The 25,863-nt window shown below is 36.7% G+C and overlaps 1 protein-coding gene across 7 annotated transcripts in view; it reads left to right on the plus strand.

The window, feature by feature from the left end:
* Nrg3 (neuregulin 3) overlaps nucleotides 1-25,863 on the plus strand; it is a 1,011,712-nt gene that overhangs the window by 953,463 nt on the left and 32,386 nt on the right. For all 7 annotated transcript variants that reach the window (XM_076834824.1, XM_076834821.1, XM_076834825.1 and 4 more), the window contains exon 5: nucleotides 24,372-24,474. In XM_076834824.1, coding sequence (XP_076690939.1) covers nucleotides 24,372-24,474 — 103 coding nt within the window. The remainder of the gene's footprint in view (nucleotides 1-24,371; nucleotides 24,475-25,863) is intronic.

Below are 25,863 nucleotides of genomic sequence, written 5' to 3' on the forward strand. Positions count from 1 at the left end.
CAACTCAAAGTGGATCAAGGACGTAGGAATTAGCTCAGAGACTCTGTACCTAGTAGAGGACAAAGTAGTCCCAAATCTTCATCAAGTCTCTACTTTTTAATTGTGGGCTATGTATAGTGACTTGTCTTTCAAAGAATACTATATATCAAGGGATAGAAAAGAGTAAAGTTGTCATTGATTGCCCTGATAAGCACTACTTCCATTCAGGTAGTCAAGGCTAACATCAACAATAAGACATAATGATGATATGATAGTGGCAATTTTATCTCTGCAATTCCCTCCTAGAAATAAAATACCCTAGTTTAATCATAAGAAAACTCAGACAAATTCTAATTGAGGAAAATTCTACAAAATATGCAATCAGTAATCCTCAAAACTGTCAATATTATCAAATACAAGGAGAGTCTGAGAAACTTATAAAGGAGAGCCTATGGAAATGTGGCTCTGCTGATTGTTATGTGATGTCCTGGATATCGCCTTAGGACAGAAAAGTGACATTAGGTAAAAATTCAGGAAACCGCAATGGAGTATGAACTTGAGTTAATAATATTGCATTAGGATAGGCTTATTATGACACACTATTCTAGTAACGTAACATTAATAAGTGAAATTCAGGATGGGTTGCATATGAACTTGCTGAATTGTCTTGTCAATAACTCTGTAAATCTAAAACAAAATGTTTATATAATAATTACAAATAAGATGAAAACATTTAAACTGTTCTTCATCAGTTATCTTGTTTTTAGAAAGAATTCAGATGATTTCTTTTATCTTTTGTGTTTTGTAAGAAATAAATTCATGAAGAAAATTCAGCAACAAGTTCTCAACCAATCAAGTGTGATAATATTTAATTTTTATCTTCCTTGGCTCCCAACATCAATAACCATTTCAATTTTAGAGAATGAGATTTCACTGAGGCAAAATGACATTTTGAATATTGATAATTTTATTGTTGGTTAGGGTGGATTCCTGGTAAAGAATGATGAAATCATCTGGAAAATAGCAACTGCTTTTGAAGTTCCATGGCTGAGAGATATAAATAACTTCATGTACATGAAAATATTGTATATAGTATATATTTCAGTGTAAAGAAAAGTACTATTATCATTTCTGAACTCATTTGCTTTCATTAAAGATAAGCTTTTAGGTACTCTTAACATGTTAAGCAAATCCTATGCACGGAATAACACTACCCTTTGGGTTTTGAAATTGTTCTCCTCGGCTAGTTTATTCCTCATCCTCAAGCAGCCTTGTAGAGGTTTTAGTGTGTACGTTTTACTTGACATGTTTCCAAATAAGTAATCAGAGAAGAGAGTGGCATTGAAATGGAAGAGCCATTAAAATCCTTTGAATTGATCAGGTCCTTCCATTCTTTCAGCTCTTTTGATGCCTGTTGGGATAAGGCTATACTTCTCTGATGATGCCTGTCTCTTGGCAGCAGGTTCTGGCAATCAGGTCGATTTTGAGAATTGTTAAGAAATTGTCTTCTCATTTATAAATGGGTTTTAGATTTTGTGTATCATGGTCTTATCAGGAATATGAGCCCCACCCTCAGTGTGATGAGCAGGTAGTAGGGGTGTAGACCCACCTGCAGCCTTGCAGACAGAGTATGCTGGACAAACATACAGATGTGTTTCCACTTAGTGCTGATCGTCCTGGAGAGATACTTAACAGCAGCAGGTCCTAATGTCACCATGTAAGAGTGTGCCAGCTATGCATGCCACCTCTTACTGGACATTGATATTCAGATGTCCCACAGACATATCCAACTCAAGAGGGCCACACTGAACTCGGCAACCTCCTTCCACATTGTGTCATCCCCAGTTCTTGGTGAACACCACCACCATGTGCCCATTTGCCCCAATCACAACCTAAAAATCATCTTTGACCCTCCACCCCCGCCATGTGTATGGTATGTGTCTGAGTCTCCCCTCTCTCAACTGACTCACAATTAACAAATGCAAATGATTCAATTGCTCCTAAACATCTCTCAGAGTATGCACTGTGAACCTCAATGCCATTTAACTAGGCAAGGAAAAGTTGGCTATAACATAGCTACTGTAATTTTTACTAATGTTGACTCTAGTCAGTCCCTTTCCTGCCCATTTTTCACAGAACAAAGCTATTCTAAAATACAAGGTGATCCTGCCACTTCCTATGGCTCCCCAGCATGCCCCCTTGTGTCAACTGTGCTGAATGACATTCAGTTTCTTTGATATTACGTGTTATTTCTCCCACTGTGGGCTTGGCGGAGGATATTTCTTATGGCTAGAAGATCCCACTGTTTTCCTCCTGTACTTTTTCCCACTTCCCTTCCATCTTTCACTCTCCCCTAATCTCTACTTTAGTCAGAATCATCTGAGGTTATTGCTTTTTACAAATATCTGTCCCTGCTTTACAAATCCTATATTCAAAGACTGGATTATGTGCTCATTGTATGTTCTTATGTTGGACCAAGTATTGTTTTTTCCACCTTCAGCTAGCCTGGATAAAATGATGAGAGCAAGGACCAGGAACCTATTCATGGTATAGCTGCATCTAATACCTAACCCAGCACCTGGCTCATACCAGATGCTCAATCAATAATTGTAATGGATGCACAAATCATTACAATTATATACAATGAGGGATTACATATATATTAAAAGTGGCAGAAAGTAAATATTTGTAGATCTAGATCAGCCAGTCTCAGAAAAGTGGGTTTGTTGTTTTTAATTTTAAATTTAGGTTTCAACAGGACATAAAAGGCAAAACAGAGTGAGGGATTAAGATTGCACACATGCTTATGTACTTGTGCGCTCTCACATGGGCTCTCTCTCCCTGCTTTCCTCCCTAAATCCATGTGTCTGTATGCATGCACATGTGTCCATGCATGCATGTTTACCTCTTAAAGGTGGAGGGAGATGGTGAGTGAAAATCATTGAACAGATCCCCCAGTTTCCTTGACTTGAAAGTAGAGAGCACAAACAAGTATTAGTGCAGAAACCTTGTTACCAGAACTCAAGACTTTGCCATTGACATCTCAGGGACATGGCCTGTGCTGGGTTCCTAACATGCTGACTTGATGTTTAATGAATCAATCACCAGAGTGCCCCCAAGTGCTCCTGTGTCCCTCCTTCCAAAGCTCTCCTGAGGTTTATTCCACGATTTGGTCAGAATTGACCCATCAGCATGTGTGGTGATGCTGAGGATGCTGTGGAGAAGTTGGGATCCAAATGTTTCACCATGAAGCTGAGTGCAAAAGAAACTTAAAATCAGGCACATTCCAATATTATCTGGTGTGCTTTCCCCATATCTTATTTTTTTAAGTATTCTCTTTTTACCAAAATAGAGTATCTTGAATTTAAAAGAAAACAAACAAACAACAACAACAACAAAAAAAAAACCTCTTAAAATTTCTAGATTGACACAGTGGAGGACATTCCTTCATTCCTCCAGACTACTAACATTCAAAGCAACCTAGGAACATAATTAAGATTTTAAATATTTTATATTTCTTCCCTTTAACTCAAAGCAATTCTGAAGGTCAGGTTAAACCTCATAAAATTGATCCTCTCCATTTTGATGGGTCCATGCTGTTCTCTGATATCGTGGGTACCACAGGTTTTCTATAGAGAAATCTTGGCTCCTTAGCACTTCATAGTATACATGTGATTGTTTTTTCTGTATTACATCATAGTAAAATGCTTCAATAAGACAGGGCTAAAAGGACTACAGTAGGTCAGAGGTTAAGTTTCAGAGCAAAATGAGGTCCCAAGTAGAATGAGATTGCTTAGGTCTTTCATAGTGTCTGTGCTCATTGTTTGTGTTGTGCTTGTCTTTGCTATTGTTGTCACTGAGGCCTTTTCACAGAAGCATAGCTGCACACAATAGGGACATGCAAAAGTATGCTTTCATGCTATTCCCCAGGTCTCAGTAGTGGAGAAATGGGACAATTCCTGAACCAAAATCATGTTTTTATGAATCCACATAGGACTCATCCACAGGCAATGCCAGAGAAGGGTGGTATAGTTATTCACAACCTATGAGTCATCGGAAAATTGAATCTTTCCTTGCTTGATTAGACAGTGACAATTCATCTTTTTACGTGCAGAACCAGCAGCTTGAACTGGGGCTGTTACCTATTGCCTTAGCCCTTCCTAGAGAGAAGCTACCACTGGCATCGTTGAGAGCCTGCCCAGCCTAACACAACTATTGCAGGTGGCAGGACAAGCGGGCCCAGGCAGCCCACACATTTCAGAGAATCTGAGCAGTCGGGTGGATCATTCAGAAAGCACATTTCTAAATGTTCTAGCTAAAATAAATTACATGCATTTAACATTTCAAGCAGAGTATTGGCTCTAAAGTACACTATGACCAAATTGCACCAGCCAAATTTATAGGTAAAGATTACAGGCCTCAAGTATGTTGGGGACATTATGGTGAATGTTGAAAAGATTACTAAAAAGTGGTAGTTTCACAGGCATCCCAAATCTGTCACATTGCTGAAGCCATTCTTTGCTTTCCTTTTCGTCTTCTAGGGTGATCCATTTTGTCTTGGATATGGTTTGTCCTGCTAGATAATTATGTCCTGAACAGCAGTTGTTCACATTTCAATCCCAGTATGTTAAGCTCCCTGGATTAAAACAAACAAACAAAACGGAAAAACCCCAGGAACATCCATTAATGCAAGAAAGGAAAACTAGGAAACTAAATTAAATGTAACAAGGATTTAACCTTAAGGCCAGACCTCTCTCAGTGTGTGAGATGACATCAAGGTGTGGCTCTGTAGGGATGAAAGCAATCCTTGTCTTATGACTTGTGAAGAATTCTCAGATGCCCTTTGGGGTTGGATATCCATGGCACCTGCGTTGCCTGTATTCAGTTTCCCTTTGTCTTTCAGATTTTGCTCCTAGTTCTCACCCACCTCTGCTTTCCTTCTGATTTCCAGTTTAGTTTTCTGGGAAAGACTGGTTCATTTCATCAGCACTGTCAATACTAGAGCAGAGCTTTGGCACCCAAAGAGCTTTCAAGTTTACCCACGTGTGCATGCTCAGGGACCCCCACTGTGCCTGGGGCTATGACTTTGGAAGTGAATCCCCAGCACAGAGTTCTACACATAGAAACCACACAGGTCTGGTCTATTCAGTAGGTCAGTGTTGTGGGACAGGGGCTTCCAAAACCTGACAGGCTCTTGTTTACTTAGTGTTGGAAAAGAAAAAAATATATATACCCATGTGATAATTTAAACTTCTTTTAAAAACTTGGCCAAAAAAAAAAAAAAAGACTTAAATAACGTTCCAACTAATTTTTAAGATTTAATTTTGATTTTGTGGTGTGTCTAATAATATAGTAATTTTTATTCATTGCATTTCCTTTCATCTACTGTGTGGCTCAGCAGATTTTTCCTCTAAAGAGCTAAATAGCAAATATTTAGGCTTTGTGGACTTTGCCACAATTACTCAACACTGGGGTCCGAGTACAAAAGCAGCCATAGACACTATACAAACAGATGTGGCTGTGCTTGGGCAAAACTTGTTTACAAAAACAACTGTATTTTTTGCCCCCCGATTGTCCCAGTGCATGTGTAGTCTTTCTGTGCTCACACCCCTCAGACCACTCTGTGCATCTGTATTCTTCGTTGTCCATACTGCTCAGCTCGCTGATCCTAAGGATGCCTACTTCACAGAATTGCATGGGGGCTCCTCTGTTGGGAAATCACTCAGGGTCTCTTAAGTGGAGACAAAATATGAATTGCCCAAAGGCGAACTGATGCCTCCAAATCATCAACAAAGGATTGCGTCTGGGGGAAAATTCTAGCATTATAAAATGGAATGTTTTCTCCTAGAAATGAGGAGAATGGCACTTCTGTCTCACAAAGCATTCGTATCTGCTTAAGCACAGACATTTTGCTGAAAATCAAAATGATATTACCCTCTTCTGCCAACCCCCTAAGATGCTGGAAAGATAGCTCTAAGGGTGGGAGGTGGTCGGCACTCAGAACACATTCTGTTTTCACAATATCTTAACTCTGTTGTTCTCTCCTAAATGAAGTTGTTTTTTGAGCCATTTTCACCAAAACTAGGCTGTCATTTCTATATCCTGGGGGATGCTAGTACCATTTTACCTTTCAGAAAGCAAATATTAAAACAATCCCCAGGTATCCAATTTCTCTTCCCAAATGGTAGGTCTGCAAACAGCGCCCCTGGGCTTGTTTACTTGGATGAATTTGATTCCAACTGTGAGATACTTATTCAGAGTCTTCCCACAATTGTTCTTTCTTTGAAGGTTTCTTCCTTGGCTACTGTATGTTTTCTGCCTGTCATAAGTGATCAATGGAATATTTGATTCTGACAAAAATGAACCTTTGTGTAAGACAAAGAAAGATTTTGATATGTTTCAGTTCAGGGTGACCCCCATGTCTCTGCTGCCCTAGCCCATGGCAACAACAGGGAAACCAGAATTTCTGTGCATCTCTTTCTGGGGACATGAGCTTCCCTGTAGTTTTACTTTCTTAGTCAATGCTGGATTCATTCAGGAATGTCACTCTGAACTTTTTTTTTCTTAAGGTAATAGCGTGTACACAGGGGACACTGAGAAAAGGAAGAGAGCTCTCTAGATATTTCTTCAGCACCGTTGTCGGATCCTGCTTCCCATTTTCTTTCGCAGTTCCCCCTTTTGTAGCAACTTCTTTGCAATATCCCTGATAATCTTTGGATAATAGAATAGGTTATGACATGATACTCCTGTGGTTGGCAATAGTAGTAAAACTGTCTGGATTAGAACCCAGTGACAGGGTAGTCAGTCTGCCTTAACTGAACCCCCCCCCCCCCATGGACTATATTGTGCATCTTGTGTGCAGGTTCAGGAACACCTAGTCCTGATTTCTCAGATGTCTTTGTGGTCTATGACAAGTCAAAGCATAGTCTGGGTGCATTCCCACTATGTTGCTTCTTCTACATTTTATTTTAGAGTATGGGAACAAAACAGCAAAATTCCCAAGGAACTAGGAGATTAAAGTGAAGATAAAGAAGCAGGTGATTGTAACACAGTGTGATCATTGACACGGGGAACCCCCACCTGGGTTCTCTAGAAGTCTATGCTATGGAAGTTCCAGGCAAGGGAGTTGTCATTGTCATGGAAGTTCATGGGTTTAAATGATAGGCTTCTAACTTGATGGATGAGAGGCAGGGAGAACTTTCCAGGTAGAAGGGGTGGGGGGAGGAAAAAAAAGTTGCAGAGGGACCTTGAGATTAGTAGAGAATGGAGACCTGACATAGAGCAGGGGAAGGAGGCACAGGAGTCAGTGTTTAGAGGAAAAGACTCACAGGTTCATACACCCTGGATCATGTAGGACAGGCACCTAGCCCTCTACTAACTGCTTTGTTCTCTCTGCTCCTATAAAGGCAATATTGTTCAATTTTTGTTCAGATTAAGAGTTATGCCAGTGTCCTTCCAGTATCACATGACTTTAATTACATGTGTATCCATGCCTTGATTTAAAAAAAAAAAATGAAACTTGTTTTTGAGGTGCTTTCCACTTAATTGAAATTGCTTCAAGACTTTAGTTAAATAAATTATAATGAAGGAGATAATGAAGCAAGATGTGCTTCAACTTTGGAATCAGACACAACTGGGTTGGTTTCTTTTTCATCCCTTTTAGCATCTGACTGTACAACCTTGGGAAAGTCTCTTGAGATTTTTCTGTCCTTGGAACGTGGACAGAAAGAAGTTAATTACATGTTCCTCACAATGCTGCCACAGGATCATTAAATATTAAATAGTGGAAGTTTTTATCTCCTTGCTTCCATTTCTATTTGGAAACTTATCTCACTGCAATTTTAAACCTACTTTGCCTCTTTCATTTGATTTTTGAGCTCTGTGTGGGCCAAGATTACTGTTAAAACTGTTGCTACTTCTGTTTTTCTTCCAACTAAATGGTTTCTTGGTTTATGTTTCCATTTTTGCAAAGTTTGGGCTTGAATGGGGGTTCTGTGTTCTATGTCCTCTTTGTGCAAGAGGGAGAATGGGTGGTTTCTCTTTCAGCTTCCTCAGGAGTGGGTAAGAGGAGATTGGGAAAAGAACAGAATTTCATGGCAATTTGAAGTGAGGGCATGAGTTTGAGTCCTAAGTCAATTCCTTTTAAATTGTGACATAAACCTCATGCAGCCTTTAATTAGGTAAAGGGGATGAGACTTTGAAGTTACATAATTTTTAAATGACAAAAGAATCGCAGTCCCTACTCTATTGTTAGAGCTTATGATTTTTTGTGTGTGTGTACACAAGACCCAGTATTAGATATCAGAAATCAGCATGGCCCTGTAAAAGGGATCAGACTTTGTAGAGGTACTTTTTATGGTTCATCCTAGACAACTATTTAATATTAGTCCACTCTAAAAATATATCATTAATCTTTTGTTCTAGCACTATTGAGTCAGGACTTCTCATTCATATTTGTAAATTAAGATTTCCTGCTGGATTCTTCTTTCACAGAATAAATCAGTGTTTGTCTACTTGACCTCCCCTTTCTTTGAGAAGACTGGTGATTTTTGTATAGGGTTGGCTGGGATGGAGGGGCTTATTGCCAAGATTCATGAAGGGTCAAGAGACCTTGGAGGCAGGGAAACTCCAAATCACAGAATGAGGAAAGACAACATCCCCAACAGATATCTATTATCCATAGAAATTTTATTTCTTTTATTTAGTTTTCTTGCTTTCCTCTGTGGTTCCACATGATATTTACCATGGGTCCATATTCTATATAAAGTGTAGTTACTATATCATAGCAATCATTATAATTCTGCAAAATTGGAAATGATATAAATGACCACATGACTTAATCATAAGACAGAATACCATTTAGCCACTTAAAATAATGAGGTAGGCTTAAGAAAACTGACATTTTAGAATGCCCGTGATATTTAACCAACTTTTAAAACAGAATAAACAGAAATAAAATAAATGAGCCATAGCAACATGATCGAATCTCATTAACAATACTGAACAACAAAAACTAGGCCTAAGAAAACATATAATGTGATTCCATGTATATATAAAATTTAAAAACAGGCACAACTAGTCTTTGCTGTTAGAAGTCAGGAGAGTGGCTACATTCAGTGGTTAGGAAGATGTATACTGGTTCCTTCTGGGGTGCTGATTATGTTCCATTTCTTAGTGTGGCCCACCTGTCCATGTTTATTTTGGAAAAAAAAAAGCCTCGTGTTGTAAGTTTATGAATTATTTATTTTTATAGTTGTCATACTTTGATATGAAGTTTATTTTAAAGGGCAGGATTTTAATTTAAAAAAAAATAAGAAATCTGGGCTGTTTAACAACAGGGTCAAAAAGTGAAAGGTCATCCTTAAATGAAGTAAAGGACATAGAGGTCAAGACCATGAGCAAGCTACACTTCTAGGGAAACAAACAACGAAAGAGTAGAGGAAGCCAATTGGTAAATAAAGATGCAGCTCATACAGTGGAGGCACAGGGCATTCATGTATCTAATGTGAGGGATCAGCCAGGATCCCTACTGTTTTATTTCCAACTATAGTTTGAATATATATTTATAATAAACTCTTCAATAAACAATTTATAATGGATTAGTTATTATCAGCATTGATTTTGATAAAGAAATGTTAATGTTATTATTGTCATCATTATTTAAGGAACTTCAGTGTGTATCTGCACCTGAAATTGATGACCTTGACTGTAGTGCTCATTTGAACTCTTCATTTTCCTTAGGCCCATGAGATCTTGGAAATTACTTGTTCTCAAGTGGTTTAAATGTTATATCTATATACAACTTTTGCTATGGATTTTCTCAACAAACTGTAATGATACATTGAAATAATAGTATTATTATACCATTATAATATATACTATGTAGTTTATTATATTGACATTATTATACAATGTTATAGCAATAGAATCTTAAAAGTGGATGCTATTCTATAATGGTAGGAATGGAGGAAATTTGGATTGGGGAAACGTATTAGATGTCAGAAATCAGCATGGCCCTGTAAAAGGGATCAGACTTTTTATGGTTTATCCTAGATAACTATTTGTTAATATTAGTCCACTCTAAAAATATATCATTAATCTTTTGTTCATAGACATATTGAGTCGGGATTTCTCATTCATATTTGTAAATTAAGATTTCCTTCTGGCTTCTTCTTTCACAGAATAAATCAGTGTTTGTCTACTGGACCTCCCCTTTCTTTGAGAAGACTGGTGATTTTTGTATAGGGTTGGCTAGGATGGATGGGCTTGGGGATAGGAAAGATGGTGGAATGAGACAGACATTATCCTAAGTATGTGTATGATTGCACAAATGGTGACCCCACTTTGTGTACAACGAATTGAAGAGCATTCTACTGTCATGTATTACTTATTAGAAAAAATGGTTTTAAAATTGTTAATCTCTGTATATAACATTAAATTATTAGATTGTTATTTGCTTACTATGCTTTGGACATAAGTTTATAAAAGTTTTAAATGAATTTGTTATATTTTCATAAAAAACCAATAGTATCATAAAAACATAAAAACCATATTTTAAGAAGATATTCAGTGAGCCAGTCATTGTGTTAAGTAAATGCATTATACAAAGCTTCTCATTTACTATTCCAGTGACTCAGGAGATTATGATCATGGCCACATTTTTACATTTAAAATTGAGTCACTGATAATAAAATTGCCTAGAGTCACATCACTAGTCACAGTAGGAGCATGGAAACGGATCTGTGCTGATTCCCCAACTTCACTGTCCATCCATTGTGATGGCCTACAACATGGGACACAGAAGTACTTCAAACATGGCTATCCTGAGAGGAGCTGTGATATAAAATGTATACTGATTTCAGAGTCTTATGGGAAAAAAAGGAATGTAAAATGGTTCATTAATATTTTGAAGATGATTCCTTATTGAACTGATTCTGTTTTAGATACAGTGGGCACATGCTGTGAGGATTGCATTGTTGTGAGAAAAGCATCATAGAGCATACTGACACAAACATAATGGTGTAAGTCAACCAGCCCTGTAATGTGGTTAAGAGAGGTAGTAAATACGAGATGTATAGACTCCTACTAGGGTAACTTAGCACACAGTTTTATGGTATACATTATAAGTAGAAGACAATACAATCTAAAATAAAGAAAATAAAATCAAAGAATACAACTTGGTAAACTCAACCAGTAACATAGTTTTTATTATCATTATCAAGTATTAGGCACCATATATCCTTGCATATGCTCTGCTTTTACATGATTTGATTGCACCAGATTTGTTCATACCTGCATCACAAGAACATTTGAGAATGCCTGGTACCTTGATGCTATGTCATCTGCAATAGGACTTTCTCAGCTCTATTTTGATTTCATGGAACTACTATCACTCTGTTGCATGGTCCATTATTGGTCAATTGTCTTTGTATGACTATAGCCAGAGAAGTAAAGCACTACCTAGAGAGCAGGTACCTGGACTCTGATTACACCTGCCTCAGGACCACTGCCCCTAGAATAGTTCAACATGAGCCTGAAAAGAACAAATAACCACAGGCTCTTTGCCAGGACCCGACTTTGCTGATGACATTAATTAATCTCACAAGGCCACCACTGATCTGTGGGACAAAGGAGTTGGAGTTTTTTCACTTGCATCTTCTTACCTGGCTAAGGTACATAGAGATCCATTACACCAATCCAGAGAGGTATGAGTGTTCCTTTGGGTTGAGAGGATTTCAGTGCATGAGGCTCCCACTCTCTTAAAATAAGTCAAATACTACAATATTCCTATAAGCCTCAGGATCATGTTCGCCCCATTGCCAAGAAAATGGAATTTTGTCATTACAAGTCACAAGTCTTGCTGTAAGAATGTGCCTTTTGCAATAGACAGTGAATACTAAATGATGAAAGTTGGGGTTGAAGGTCAGGACTGGGGGACAGTTATTATAGGGTGAGGACAAATGGAGTTCTCAGACCTTTTAAAAGTGAAGCCAGAAGCCACAGATTGGTTTTACCTTAGGTTTGAGAACTCACTGATAGATTTATTTTGATTCAGTTTGCTTCTTATAATTTATTTGTGAAAGAAATAGTACTTGGAAAGACAGTGAATGTTAGACATACCAATGAGAGGAACCAGGGCTTTTCATAGATTTTTTTCAAACTGTTTTATAGCATTCACTTATCTGTAGTCAGCCAGAGCTGTTCTGTTTGGGAAAGGAGTGAAGGAGATAAGGTTTATTATGGGCAAGGTTTATATTTGGTGGGGAGTGGAGGGAGAAGCAGAGGAAATTACAGGTTGAGTATAAATGTGTTTATGAATTTAAACTGTTATTTCCCCTGAAATATTAAATTTAATGGATAATGCACATCTAAAAGCACTTTGCATGAACATAAAATATAATTTTGAATGTCAACATTTTATTGTAATTAATATACTATTTCAAAATATTTTTAAAAATTACCTTTCCATAGTTAACTGCAAAGAGCACCTGAGTGAATCTCTTGCATAAATGGAACTCCTCCCCATCAAAATTATTGTTGCCCCATTATGTTGGCCCACTAGAGAGAAGACCCACTGGAAAATGTCATCATGCATTCAACCCATGAGCTGCTCAGTTTACCAAAGGAGATAGAGGACCCACCTTGTGCAGAGTCAGATATCAGAACTGCATTCCAAGAGTGAACGTGATAATTCTATCACCTTGCCCTTCAGGAGCTTTTAGTCTTGGATTCATGGAAAAAAAAGACATGTACATTTTTGGCACAAGATAATGCAGTTATGAAAAATGTACAAAAGAGAGCAGGAGAAGAATTTTTAGACCTATAGTATTTACCAGTTTTTATGAATCAGTGGGTATCACCATCTGTTCTAGCTGGCGACCTATCCTGGGTTCACTAATCTGATTATTCCAATAACTTAAGAAAATGGCAAAGAAAGCATGCAAACACACAGAAGTTCCTTTTCAAAAGCTGAGACTGCTCTCTGACCTTAGGGGTTCCATGGAAAAAGAGAGAGCCATGGAATTTTTTATTTTTATATAGGGGACACACAAGGGGAGGCTCCATGGAATATTCTATCCCCAACAGGGCAAAGGGTTAAGATTACGAAGTAACAGGTGAGTGAGTGTAACTCAACCCTAGAAGGTGATGCCTACTCCTGGAGCCACACCTCATTATCCAAGCAGAGGCAATGCCCAAGTCACTGCAGAATGCAATCATTGTTCAGAACCTCTTGCTCCAGGACTTAAAGGCATCTGCATCCAGGGTAGCTCCCGACAAGTGGGTATATTAGGTTGCTAGGGCTTCTATTAAAAAGCACCACAAACTGGTGACTTAAACAAATTAATTCAATTGTATTAGGGTTCTAAGGACTAGAGGTCCAAAAACCAGGTGTTGGCAAAAGGACAAGTTCTTCCTCAGGGCTCTAAGGGGAATCTGTTCCATGCCTCCTTTGAGGGTCTGGTGAATTGCTGGCAATCTTTGGTGTTCTCTGACAGAGTGATCTGCTGATTTCCACCTTCATCATTCCATGATATTCCCCCTTCCCAACTCCTATATTTCCCCTTTTGAATAAAGACACAATAATATTGGATTACGATCCACTTCAATAGGCCTTTCTTCATGATCTGCAAATATCCTATATTAGTCCATTTGAACCATTTTAACAATATACTTGATTGAATAACTTACAAACAACAGAAATTTATGTCTCACCTTTCTGGAGGATGGTAAATCCAAGGTTAGGAGCCATCAGATTGGATGTTGGTGAAGCCCTGCTCTCTGCTTTGTAGATGGTGACCTTTTTGCTGTGTTGTCACTCAGCTGAAGATTCAAGGTTGATTCCTCCAGCCTCTTTTATAAGGGCACTGATCCCATTAATGAACGTGGACTCTGATGACTTAATCACTTCCCACCTCTTATTACTCTCCTACTAGGAATTAGATTTCAATCCATGAACTGGGGGAGGGACTCCAGCATTTAGACCTTCCAGATCCTCTCCAACTGAAGTCATCTGCACAGGCACTGTGGTTAATGCTTCAACATCTTTTGCAGGACACAATTCAATCTGTAATGGTGGGGACTCTGCAAGTAGAAAAGGGGAGAGAACTTTCAGGTAGAAATGAAAAGTTAAAGACATGGTACATGCCAGCATCTCTTGATCATCTCAGCTTCTCTGAACTTGGAAGGTTGCAAAGGAACCCCACCCCCCACCCCAAGAAGCATTCTGGGGTCTTGAAGCAAGGCTCAGGGATCTGATTCTGTCTTCCTTGTGCTCTTATCATATACTCTGTGTGTCCCACACTGTTCATGGAGAGAATTCCTTTAACTTTCCTTCAGGATCTTTTTTCTCTTGAAATAATTTTAATGTATCTATCAGACCATTTTACTCTTTATTTTTTTGTCTCCAAGTTAAAAATATAAATCTCAGTTTCTGAGCATCCTAGATATTGTTTTCCTTCCTTTAATTCTCTTTCCTGTTTGAAGTGTGTTTTGCAGTTTCCTGTTAGCTCCTAATATTTTATTCTATCCTCAGCATTTGTTGATATTGAAATACAAAATTCAGGAGACCCTCTATCTAAGGATAATTAATATTATAATAAATCCATTTAAATTTAATCCAGTTAAAATGAACACAAAAAGTTCAGCCTCCACAAATTATGAGGTTGACTTGACAGGTTGAACTAAATGATGGAATTATACAGGGATGAATACTGGGGTGAAGACTCATTTAACAATTCGTGAGTTCATTAGTAAATATTGTTGTTGTATTATGGTGACTTTTGCTTTCCTGTGTAGACTCAGAACTACAGGGCCTTAGATAATGAATTCTTGAGTAAGAAGGAGCCCCAGTGGTATTGTGAGGTTGATTTTTAGAATGAACTATTAGAGAAACCACACTTGCATTTGTTACCTGAGAGCACCACATGGAGTCTGATTTGCATATGCTGAGTATACAGTTGTGCAGCTGGAAAAGCTATTGTTCCTGTATGACTTACACATGCCTGTCTATGTGTGTGTACAAACCCTACATTTCTTGATTTATTCTGTCTTACAGACAGAATTAGTGGTAAAAAGGAGATATTCTCAAGAGGTACAAAATCTTAGCCCACATACCTGGAGGGGGGATCAGATTTAGAGACACCTTCTGGATCATTTCCTGAAAATCAAGAACACACATTTTTTATTTTTTTTTTATTTATTTATTTTTATCTTCAGTATGGTTATCTCCACAGGGAAATGGTGTCATAGAACTATAGCTGTGATTTTCTTTTGGGACCATTTTGTTCTATTGCCACAGTTTACCAAGACTTGCAGAAAGTCTCCGAACATTCTAAAGACTGCTTCAGTTTCCAGAAGAATTCTCATCAAGCTGCATTGTGCGCTGGAATCTGAACACTAGCTGCCTAGTTAGTAGACATCATGCAAGCCAGCACGTTTTCCAATTCTGGGTCTCTGGGGACAAGATGCACAATTTCCTTTTTAAAGGATGTGTGTGAGGGAAAGGGTAAAAGAGCCTATGCTCCAAGGAAGACTGTTTCCATCATATCCTCCAAAACATGTGGGCAGCAAACTCCAATCCACCAGTTGAGAACTGCAATGAATAAAGAAAGTGGCCTAAGGATAAATTCCTTAAATTCAAATCTCAAGGCACAGGCCAAAAGATCCAGAGTCAGCAAGTCAATGAATGCCTCTGGCTAAGGCTGGTTTTGCTTAAGGGAGTGGAGTAATCTAAAAGGTTGGTTTTGTTTTCACTTAAATACTGGCTTTAGGAGAAAACAACCTGTCATTTTGTGCATCAATTATATGCTGCATATTATTCTACATACTTTGTGCTCACCTATTTAATGCCTAAACAAATATGTGAGGTATGTAGTACTTTCTCCATTTTATTCGGGAGGAAAATGATTCAGGGAAAAAATGGTAATTGCCACTGTTTAAACCCAGGTGTACTCAACAGTCAACCACAAGGCCCCCTTGATAGGGTGGCCTGAGGGAAAAGGAGAGTCCCAAGCCAGGCCACCTGCCAAAAGAATTTTACTAATGTTGTTTTTTGAAATTTCTCCATAATGTTACCTTCTCTCATTTGATCCATTATAGAGTGAAATATATTAATGCAAACAAAGGAAATACTCCATGGAAGAGCTGGGAGACTCAGAGGAAACACTTTTCTGATTTTTATTTAACTGAAGATGGATCTTGCCCTCAAAAATGACCACATCTGGGTTTGTAAATACAGAATGCAAAAAATGTTAACATCCCGTAGAATAGTAACACATATTAGAACCAAATCTAATTGCTAATATTCATTAACTTATTGCCCCTGTCACTCCACCAAATGCCAGATATGTACAGTTCAGTCTAATATTTAATGGTTACTCTGCGTTAGGTATGAAACAGCCCACTCTTCGAAATCTTCCTATAATGAAGGCAATCCTAGACTCAGATTGCAAGTAAGGTATTTGCCGTTTTCTGGAGTAAGGCTGAAATTATAGATCCTAAATCAGGCTGAAGTGGTGGAGGATAAGGCAGCACTGGGGAGAGTAGCTTACACTGCACTTTTACACGTGACATCCTCTTCTTAGCATGGTTCTACATATACAAATGTCTGCTAGACATCTCTCCTTGAATATTTTATATGGTTAAATTCAGTAAGTCTCATTCTGAGTTTGTCATCCTCCCTTAGGAGCATCACCGTGAAGTCCTTTGAGTGTTTTCACCCTAAGGTTCACCTCTGTTTATTTCTGTCTGCATAACTGTGACTACTGTTAAAACACCCGTCATTCCTCACCTGAGTTGGCATTAATAGCCTTTCACCTAGATTCTGCATTCACTTTATCCTACCTGATCATGAGTGTTACCAAAGCGCACTTCTCTCCAGCCCTTCAGTACCTTTCTCCTGTTAGGGTGACATATTCATGGTAAACTGTGTCCCTCATTATCCCTTTGTTGTTCTGCTAAGCTGCTTGTGCTGCAGATTCCTGAACATGCATACCACTTTCTAGTTTACCTCAGGGCTTTTGTACAAGTTATTTCCTTTTTTGGACAAGCCTCAATATCCCAAAACTTTTGTCTAATTGACTCTTATATTTTCTATCTCTGGACTCTGTGAAGAGGTGGATGCCCCATATGATGTGCCTCTAAAGCACTTTATACTTCCTCCTTCTAACATGTTCTATAGTCAGCTTTTCATATTTACTATTGTGTTGACTTAATTAAGGGTTGTGTACTCTAGACAATAACTAAGTTCATCCAGGAGCGTCTATGCCTATTTATTCTTTTCATTCCTAGCATCAAACTTAGTGTCTGCATACAGTTGGCACTAAAAGTATATATATATTAAAAGAATAATCAATTTCTCTTAAAAGGAAGGACAGTAAGAGTAATTTGATCATTTAATATCTTCTGTATACTTTTGTTTAGAGAAAAAAATAAAGACTTTATCTTTGGAGATTGGATAAAGAGAAAATACCTCCTTCCTGAGGTCAGAGGGCATCCCTAGACCAGGTTGGTGTTGGTGGGGGGGGAGGGGGGGTTCCTATAGGAAAGAGTTTGTCTACTATATGATTAACCAATGCCTATTGTCACAAATAGGCTTGAAATATTTCCCAAAAGTTTCACTTTTGTGGTTATTTTTCTTACATTTAAGCTTTATCTTTCACTAAATTTTTCTGTTAGGTGGTGTTGGATATTATCAAAAAGGCTAAAAATATGAAGCTTTATCTTTGAGATATACTTTAGAATGTGTTTCCTCCTATATTCTAGAAGTTTATTAAGGAAAAAGTATTGATTGAATAGTTTCTACAGGTTAGTCAGTGCAATGCTATGATGGGAAATACCAGAGGTTCTTAAACAAGGGTACTAGCATTCCTATTTGATAAGTGAGAAATTAAAGTACCAAGAAGTTAAATGACTGAACAAAATTTTAAGTGATATGAAATGGTAAAGTTTAAATTTAGATCTCCCTGATTCTAGATCCCTTACATTTTCTGTTATAGGATTCCAATTCACAGACTTTTCACTTGCTCTTGAACAAGCTTACTAGTCATTTTCTCTTACTGTTAAGCTCTTCTTGGACCCAGAGCCCAGAAAATTACAGTAAATCTATGGTGCTACCTTAAGAACTCATTACTAAAACAAAATGTTTAAAAGGACAGGTGGATTCCTATGCAAGATTTCATCCATCATACAGTTAGCAAGTGTGTTTTATAACCCAAATACTACAGGTTTCAGGGAGACAGATTTTGTTTTCTTAAAGTGTATATATAGCAGATAGTAAACCATTTATTTTAGATAATTCATTATACACACACACACACATATATATATTACCATTGCTTTAATCAGATGAGGAAATTGAGGTCATATAAGTAAAGGAGTGTACTGTGCTCACTCATATGAAAAGTGGTCAAAGAGCTCAGCTTTAATCCCAGCTATTTGGGAGGTTAAGTTGGGAGGATCACAAGTTTGAGGCCATCCAAGGAAACTTAAAAAGACCTTGTCACAAAATAAAAAGAGATAGGTTTGAGCATTTGCCATGCTTATGCAAGGCCATAGGTTCAAACTCCAGTATTATAATTTTTAAAAATCGGCCAGAAGTGAAATACAATACTGCCAGCCTCCTGGCCCTTGGTTGCCTTGGAGTTCTTGGGTAACACTCCATGAATCAAATGCATTAGTCCATCACCTTAGCTACACCTGAGTCTGTAAATTCACTTGCCGTCTTCGTGCTTTTAATTTCACTCTTGATTTAAACTCAGAATTGATTTTTTTTTTTGCATTTCCCCAGGCTGCTTTTGACTAGCTTCAAATAGGAAGAAACATACCACATAGATTTTACATGGAAATCAATTATTCATTTTAGTGGGAACAGTCTTATTTTTGTTCTCATTTTAATAGATATTATTGTCATCTTCAAAATCCTTTTTAGTGCTAGAAACAGGGTGGGGAAGGTTGTCACATGCAATTCATGATTATTCCACTGTAGTCATCAACTCACAACAATTAAATAAAATGGACGGCTTGGGAATTGGCATAGCTATTTATTTGATTCCAAGTTCAATTGGAAAATTTAATGAGCTTATACACATGGGGTAGAAAGGAGGATTTTTTTTTTAAGATGGCAGAGTGTTCAAACAAGGAATTGATGATATATTTTGTAACCCTCTGATGTGAACCTTTCCAAATTTAAAATATTCACTCATTATTGCTGTGGCCCCATGATTGCCTCTTTTCTTACACTGACCATGGAAATAAAGCCTAATAGAAATAAGGCATTATCCACATTTCTGAGTATTTATTCAGACTGAAATATCAGAAAACATGAAGTAAACCTGACAGAACATTTCTAAAACACTAGATTGCAATACATTTCAACAGGATAAAGTACTAGAAAATGTGCAATCTTATTTAAAGAGAGGCTACAATACAAGGATTCAGAGAAAGAAAACAGGTCCTGGAATTTGAACTGTGTACATGTAGATTTTGATCCAGGTTTTCTAGGTCTGGTACCCATTTGCCTAAATCCCAATGACTTTCTGCAGTCCAGTTTGCTGGTAGCGGAACATCACAAATAATTGGCTCTTTTCTACTGACTCTGGAAGCTTCTGGGTACATCTTGGAAGAACCTCTGAAACTCCTGGTGTGGGGAAGTCTGTGTTCATGAGTCAACCTACAACTTGTTTTTTGTTAGCTGTGGATTAGAAACAGCATTAAATAAAACAAGGCCAAAACATAGAACTTGCAAGCACATCAGTGTGGGCATGTAGGATGTTGAGAGCAGTATGCCCATCCAAGATGAACACGAACAGTGAGAATAACTGCCTTCGGTATATCATGCTCCAGTATCTACTGAAGCCTGCAGACAAATGATTTCACCATTTTTTTATTTTTTTATGGAATTTTATCCTATGAAGAGGACTTTGGAAGCACAGAACCACAGTGAAGAGGCCAAGGTTGGGTGGAAAGGATTCCCCAAAAGAGGAACCTGGGCTGGATTTTAAAATGGGTGGAGTCAGTGGCAGGTGCTCAGTTCAGAAAAGAGTGCAGCTTTGGAGGACTTGGTGTGCAGCCTTGGAGGACTTGGTGATAAAGGCAACGATTCTAACTCTTAAACATTTAGCTTGAGTTAGATCAACTCTCACCCTACTTTAATCAGAGAATCCCTGTGAGGATGTTAAATATCTGATTTACTCAGGTAACAAGTTTTAGCATGCCAGTGATATGACTTTGGTACAAGGTGCTGGGAAACAGTGGTGAGCCAATTAATTAATCAGTGAAAAATGCAGTCCTCTGAACCAGTGGAGCTTACTATATAGTGCACTAATTTAGGGGCTAATGACATTTAATGTGGGGTCAAAGGAGTAGTGGCACTTAGAAGAGAATAATATTCCAGAAGGAAAAATAAAACTGCATGTATCATGACTGAAATGAGTTAAAATATCAGACATGTCAGGGGAAAAAAAGGTAGGTGGTATCATACTGAAGTCTTTTTAGATAGTGTAAAAGGTTTGGAACAGTATTGTCAGTCTAATATGGAGCCAATACCAGTCTTTAAAAATAGAATACACATTCATGAATAAATATGTGTGTGTGTATATATACACACATGATTTTAATTTATTAAAAAGATCACATTGCTTGTGTAATTTGGTACAATCTGGCATAACCATTAACCTATGAGATGAACACTGTAATTAAGACACTGAACATAAGTGTGAGTCTGCAAAACTTCGTCATGTCACTTTATCTCTTCCCCACACCTGACCCTAGATATTCACATTCATACTTTGTTCATAGAGTAGTTATCACTTTCTAACGTTTTGTGTAATTGGATTTATCCAACATGGATTTGTTTTTCCTGATTTATTTCATTCTTCATAATAATTCTGAGCTTCATCTATATTGTTGCTTATATCAATGTTTCTTTTTATTGCTTACCTATTTTCCATTGTATGGATATACTACAATTTGTTAAGCCAAGTTCCTATTAACAGAGTAGTGAATTATTTCCAGTTTTGGGCTATTAAAGTTATTATGAATATGCAATTATGCTTATTAACATAATAATGAACTATAACATTAATAATTATGAAATTATTAACATTAAATACCTAGGAATGCAATGACTAAATCATAAATTTCTGAGGAGCTATTGTTTAAATTGGTACATCATTTTACATTTCCATCAAAAGTACAGGAATGCTCTAGAGTGCTCATTGTTCCATATCCTTGTCAACACTGTGATGAGCCTTTTATGTTAGCTGTTTTAGTAGTGATTTCATCTATAACAATATGATTTAATTTGAAACTCCTTAATTACTACTTTGGGTATCATTTTAGGTACTTATTTGCTATCCCTATATCTTTGGGAAAATCTCTATTCAGATCTTCTCATTTTTTGTCTTCTGACCTGAAGTTACTCTCCTCCTTTTCCTATAATATTGCAATCGTGTCCTTACGTAGGTAAGTGCTGTGCATTTAGAGAGGTTTGTCTTATTTATTATTCCCCATAGCTTTTGCCATATTTGGTCCAAAGGACATATTAAATATTGAAATTTTTTTTCTCACTTTTAAATTGGGTTGCTTATCATCATCATCTTATTGAGTAGTAAGAGATTTTTATAGATACAGCTTACTGATGGCAAAGTATTTTGCAAATATTTTTCTCAGACTGTGCCCTGCATGTTAATGAAGTCTTTGAAGAACAAATGTAAATGATGTTGAAGTCCACATCATTGATTTATAAACATATCATACATTGTCTTTTGTATTTTAGGTAAGAAATTATTTATGAATCCAAATTACTAAGAGTCCCTCCTATAGTTCTGATTTCATAGTTAAAATTTATACTTAGGTTTGTTTTTCATTGAGTTTATATTTGTGTGATTAGGGTTAATGTCCATTTTTGTGACTATGGCTCTACTATTATAATGCCACATTTTAAAAATAGCCTTTCACTATAAAAATATTTTTGTGACTTTTGACAAAAATCAATTATCTATGTATATTTGAATAATTTCTGGACTCTCTTGTCTGTTTTGCCTAGATTTACAACAATATCATATTGCTTTGATTACATAGTACTCTAGTCCAAGAATTACGATAAAGCTATCTATAACTTTGTTCTCTTGATTTCAGAAAAGCTGTTTTAACCACCATAATTCTTTATAATATTTAGAATCAGCTGGACAATTTGCATGACAATGACAAAATGCCTTCTGAGATTTTTAATAGGATTATACTCAAGATATCAATTTTCTCCAAGGTGATGAATTAAGTCTTTTAGTCCATTAACATGACTGTTTAGTGTTTTTTTTTTAATTCCCTGAGTAATATTTCAAATCTTTTAGCTAATAGTCATAAATTTGATAAAAACATATGCATGTCCTATGTATTTTAAGTTTGGGTTCTAGTGTGATAGTGACATGTTAGAAATAAAACTATTAAACAGATATGACTTTAGTGTTTTAATCCTCTATCCTGAAACCTTGTACTCAGTTAGCTTCCTAACACTTCTGTAGATTCCATCTGCATAGATGAAAAAAAGGTCTTTACAAACAACGGGATCATCAAACTTTCCCAAACGGAATGATTTAATTCTACTTTTCTTATTGCTTTGACTAACTCTCTAGCACACCCTTGAAAAGAAGTTGGAAGAGTGGATAAAGTAGATATTCTTTGTCCCTGCTCTTAGGAACAGAATGTTCAGTTTTCACAATTATGTATATTTTTAAAGCTCTTCTTTATCATGCTGAGTGCCTTCTGTGCCTAGTATATGAGCTTAAATCAAAAATAAGATTTTATTAAAGTTTTTCATAAACTAATAAATTTTTCCCTATTTAATAATTTTAAAATACGGAAACAACTTGTGTTCCTTGCATAAACTCTAGTTAGTTGTGAAGGACTAAACTTTTTAATATCTTGCTGGATTTTATTTCCTAAATTTTTGTTAAGAATTTTTGCATCACAGTGATGACATCATAATTTGAATATATTCCTTTCCTAAAAATAAGGCATGTGCTGTACCTGAATAACATTAATATGAAGGAGAAATACCTAAAATGTTCACTTAAATGATTTCCATATTACAAGTTCAAAGATGAATGCCATAGTTGTTGTTAGTAACAAAATACAAATCTCCCTCGGTGATTCTGACATAGATGATCCATATTCTGACAATTCAGTCTTCAAAGTTGAGAGCTTGAATAATTCAAGGAGAACCAGTATTTTATGTTATGAAAGAGAAATGGTACAGATGCAGTTAATTTTGTGTTGGAAAGATGGGGTATCTCTTCTATACTGGTTTCATTTTTCTTATGACATGTACAGACAACGTGAGAGCATGGAAGGAAGGGTGTGTCTGATGTTAGAATAGTGTAGAGATGTCATGGGTGATCTTTAGGAAATGGAGAAGTGGAATGATGACACTTCAGTGACTATCCAATGTCTACTTAAGCACGTGATCACCAACTTTCATTGAAACCCATCTGCCCTATCACCCAGTTCAGAGCTGCTAAAGTTATACAAATGAGAAAGAGGAATAGAGTTGAGGATATTTGCAAATGAGTGAATGACTGTAATCAATCATTCCATGGTTTCTGTGCTGTTCAAAGAAAGAAATGAAGAGGAGGATAATTTACAGAGAAAAGTGCTGGGGTCTGCGTGGACCCAAAACTCTTGTTGAGATGGAAGAACTGTTTCACTAGATATAATTTTGAAATGAATCTGGGAGTATAAAATAATTGTGGCTGCAAAGTAAAATGTTTGTTTTTAAACTTTCATTTTTTTGTGTGATGACAAGCTACAACCTAGGTAATAGAGGCCGAGTTGTATTGTGCTAGAACACTGGTATTGATGAGATCACAGAGTGCATGATATACTACTTGCTTGCATATGGAAATTCTCTTTCCTGAGTGATGTCAATCATAGTAGCAGAAAGATGAATGGGAGGCAGACAGCCAAGAACCAATCAGACTCAGAAAACCATACAGGGACATCAGCATCGTGGAAGCCAACTCGGGCACAGGAAAGTTCAAATGGATATATATTTATTTTTCCAGCTCATTATTTTGGACCCTAACACAGTTTCAAAATCATATGTCCTAAAGCCATGGAATGTTTTTTGATAATGAAATTTATGATTCTGATATCGATGTATGAGTTATGATTTAGCCATGTAGATGCAGGAAAACAAAAAATAGCAACCAGTTATCCTATAGAACTTGGCAAAGAAATTGAATCAAAATAACTTCTTCATGTTTTTTCCTATTCATGACAGGAACAAAAACGTTGGCTTTGAAAGTATCTTACCAGTTTGGAAGGACAAAGATGGAGAGATTGTTGCTGCTGTGCCCTGCTAGCATCCATTCTAATTCTGTTTTTCACATTCACAGAGAGTGAAGAAGTTTATCAAAGGCAGGTGCTGTCAATTTCATGTATCATCTTTGGAATTGTCATCGTGGGCATGTTCTGTGCAGCATTCTACTTCAAAAGCAAGTAAGACCATTTCTCTCAAGTGTTAAAAGGTTATTTCTCAGAGCACTTTGTCTTTCTTTATGTTCTCAGTCTCTGCTCCAAGCAGAGGGATCCAGTGTAAATGGGTTCATTAACCATCTGCAAATGACTCAAACCTCTTAGTAGACTGCAGGGAGCATGTGAACCGGGTGGGTATGTCTGTATGGGGAGTGGGTGTTATCTTTGCACATAGTAATCATTTGTACTAGTTGATTACCTGCCTGCATTAAAGTACTGACTTCGAAACAGGGGAGTTACTGCTGTGACACTAAACATTATCAACCATTACCTAGCCTTTCCTGAAAGAAACTACAGAAAAAAAAAAAAAAATCTCTCCTGCTAATTTTACCTGATACTCAAAGGTTTTAGGCAAATATGAAGAATCCTTAAAAAAATGTATTAGCTCACCAGTTGACATACATATAACATATATTGAATTTGCCCTGAAGTTCACTTGCCAAGACACTTGACCTTTGGCAAATGAAGGTACTTACTTTTGACTAATAAACACTAAAAGTGTTTGTGTATGTATTTTTTTTTCCAAATTAACTCTGATAGTTATTTTAGGTTCAGATTACATCATTTCCCTAAATAAGAAATGCAGATAAAAACATTAGCCTTTTCAATTCTTGAACCTTCAAAAATTGGCTCAGATTTTACTCCTACAGCTTGTCTGGAATCTAAGCCAACATGAAATTTCTTTTCATAGGAACTATACTTTTCTAACCATTTGCTCTTCTAAAAATGAATCAGTTTCCAGATAAAATATATAATACCTGTCTGCATGTTGTGTATGTTAATTAAAAACAAAATAATTACCACTTAAAAATAAATGACAAACTCAGTAAACATTATTTTAAAATTATTTTAGGATTGCTATAAAAATAGTACACAGAATTCCTATACAGCCTAGACCCAATTTCCTCTACTATTAATATATGGTGCATCTGTCATAATTTATGGAATAATATTGATAGAAAGTCCATAGTTTCAGACATCTGTAGGTTTTTGTTTACCTACTATCTTTTTCCTTATTCCATGGCCTCATCCAGAACACTATATTTTATTAGCCAAGATGTGCCGAAGAAATATGATGGCTATTTATATATATTCCAGTTCAGGAAGTTATAATTATATTAATTATAACTTCCTGAACTGGAAAGTTAGAACTCTTTGTCAGGCACACTGAGCTTTTCACACTTTATATCCCAGTTGTCAAAACAATCTGTGTGGTGCATTTTATCAACCTGGAAAATACAGTATTAGTCAGCTTTTCATTACTGTAACCAAATATGTGATAGAATCACCTTATAAAGAGGAAACAATTATTTTGGCTCACAGTTTTGTAGATTACAATCCATGATTAAATGA

Source organism: Callospermophilus lateralis, chromosome 15 (genome assembly GCF_048772815.1).
Source record: "Callospermophilus lateralis isolate mCalLat2 chromosome 15, mCalLat2.hap1, whole genome shotgun sequence".
NCBI lineage: Eukaryota > Metazoa > Chordata > Mammalia > Rodentia > Sciuridae > Callospermophilus > Callospermophilus lateralis.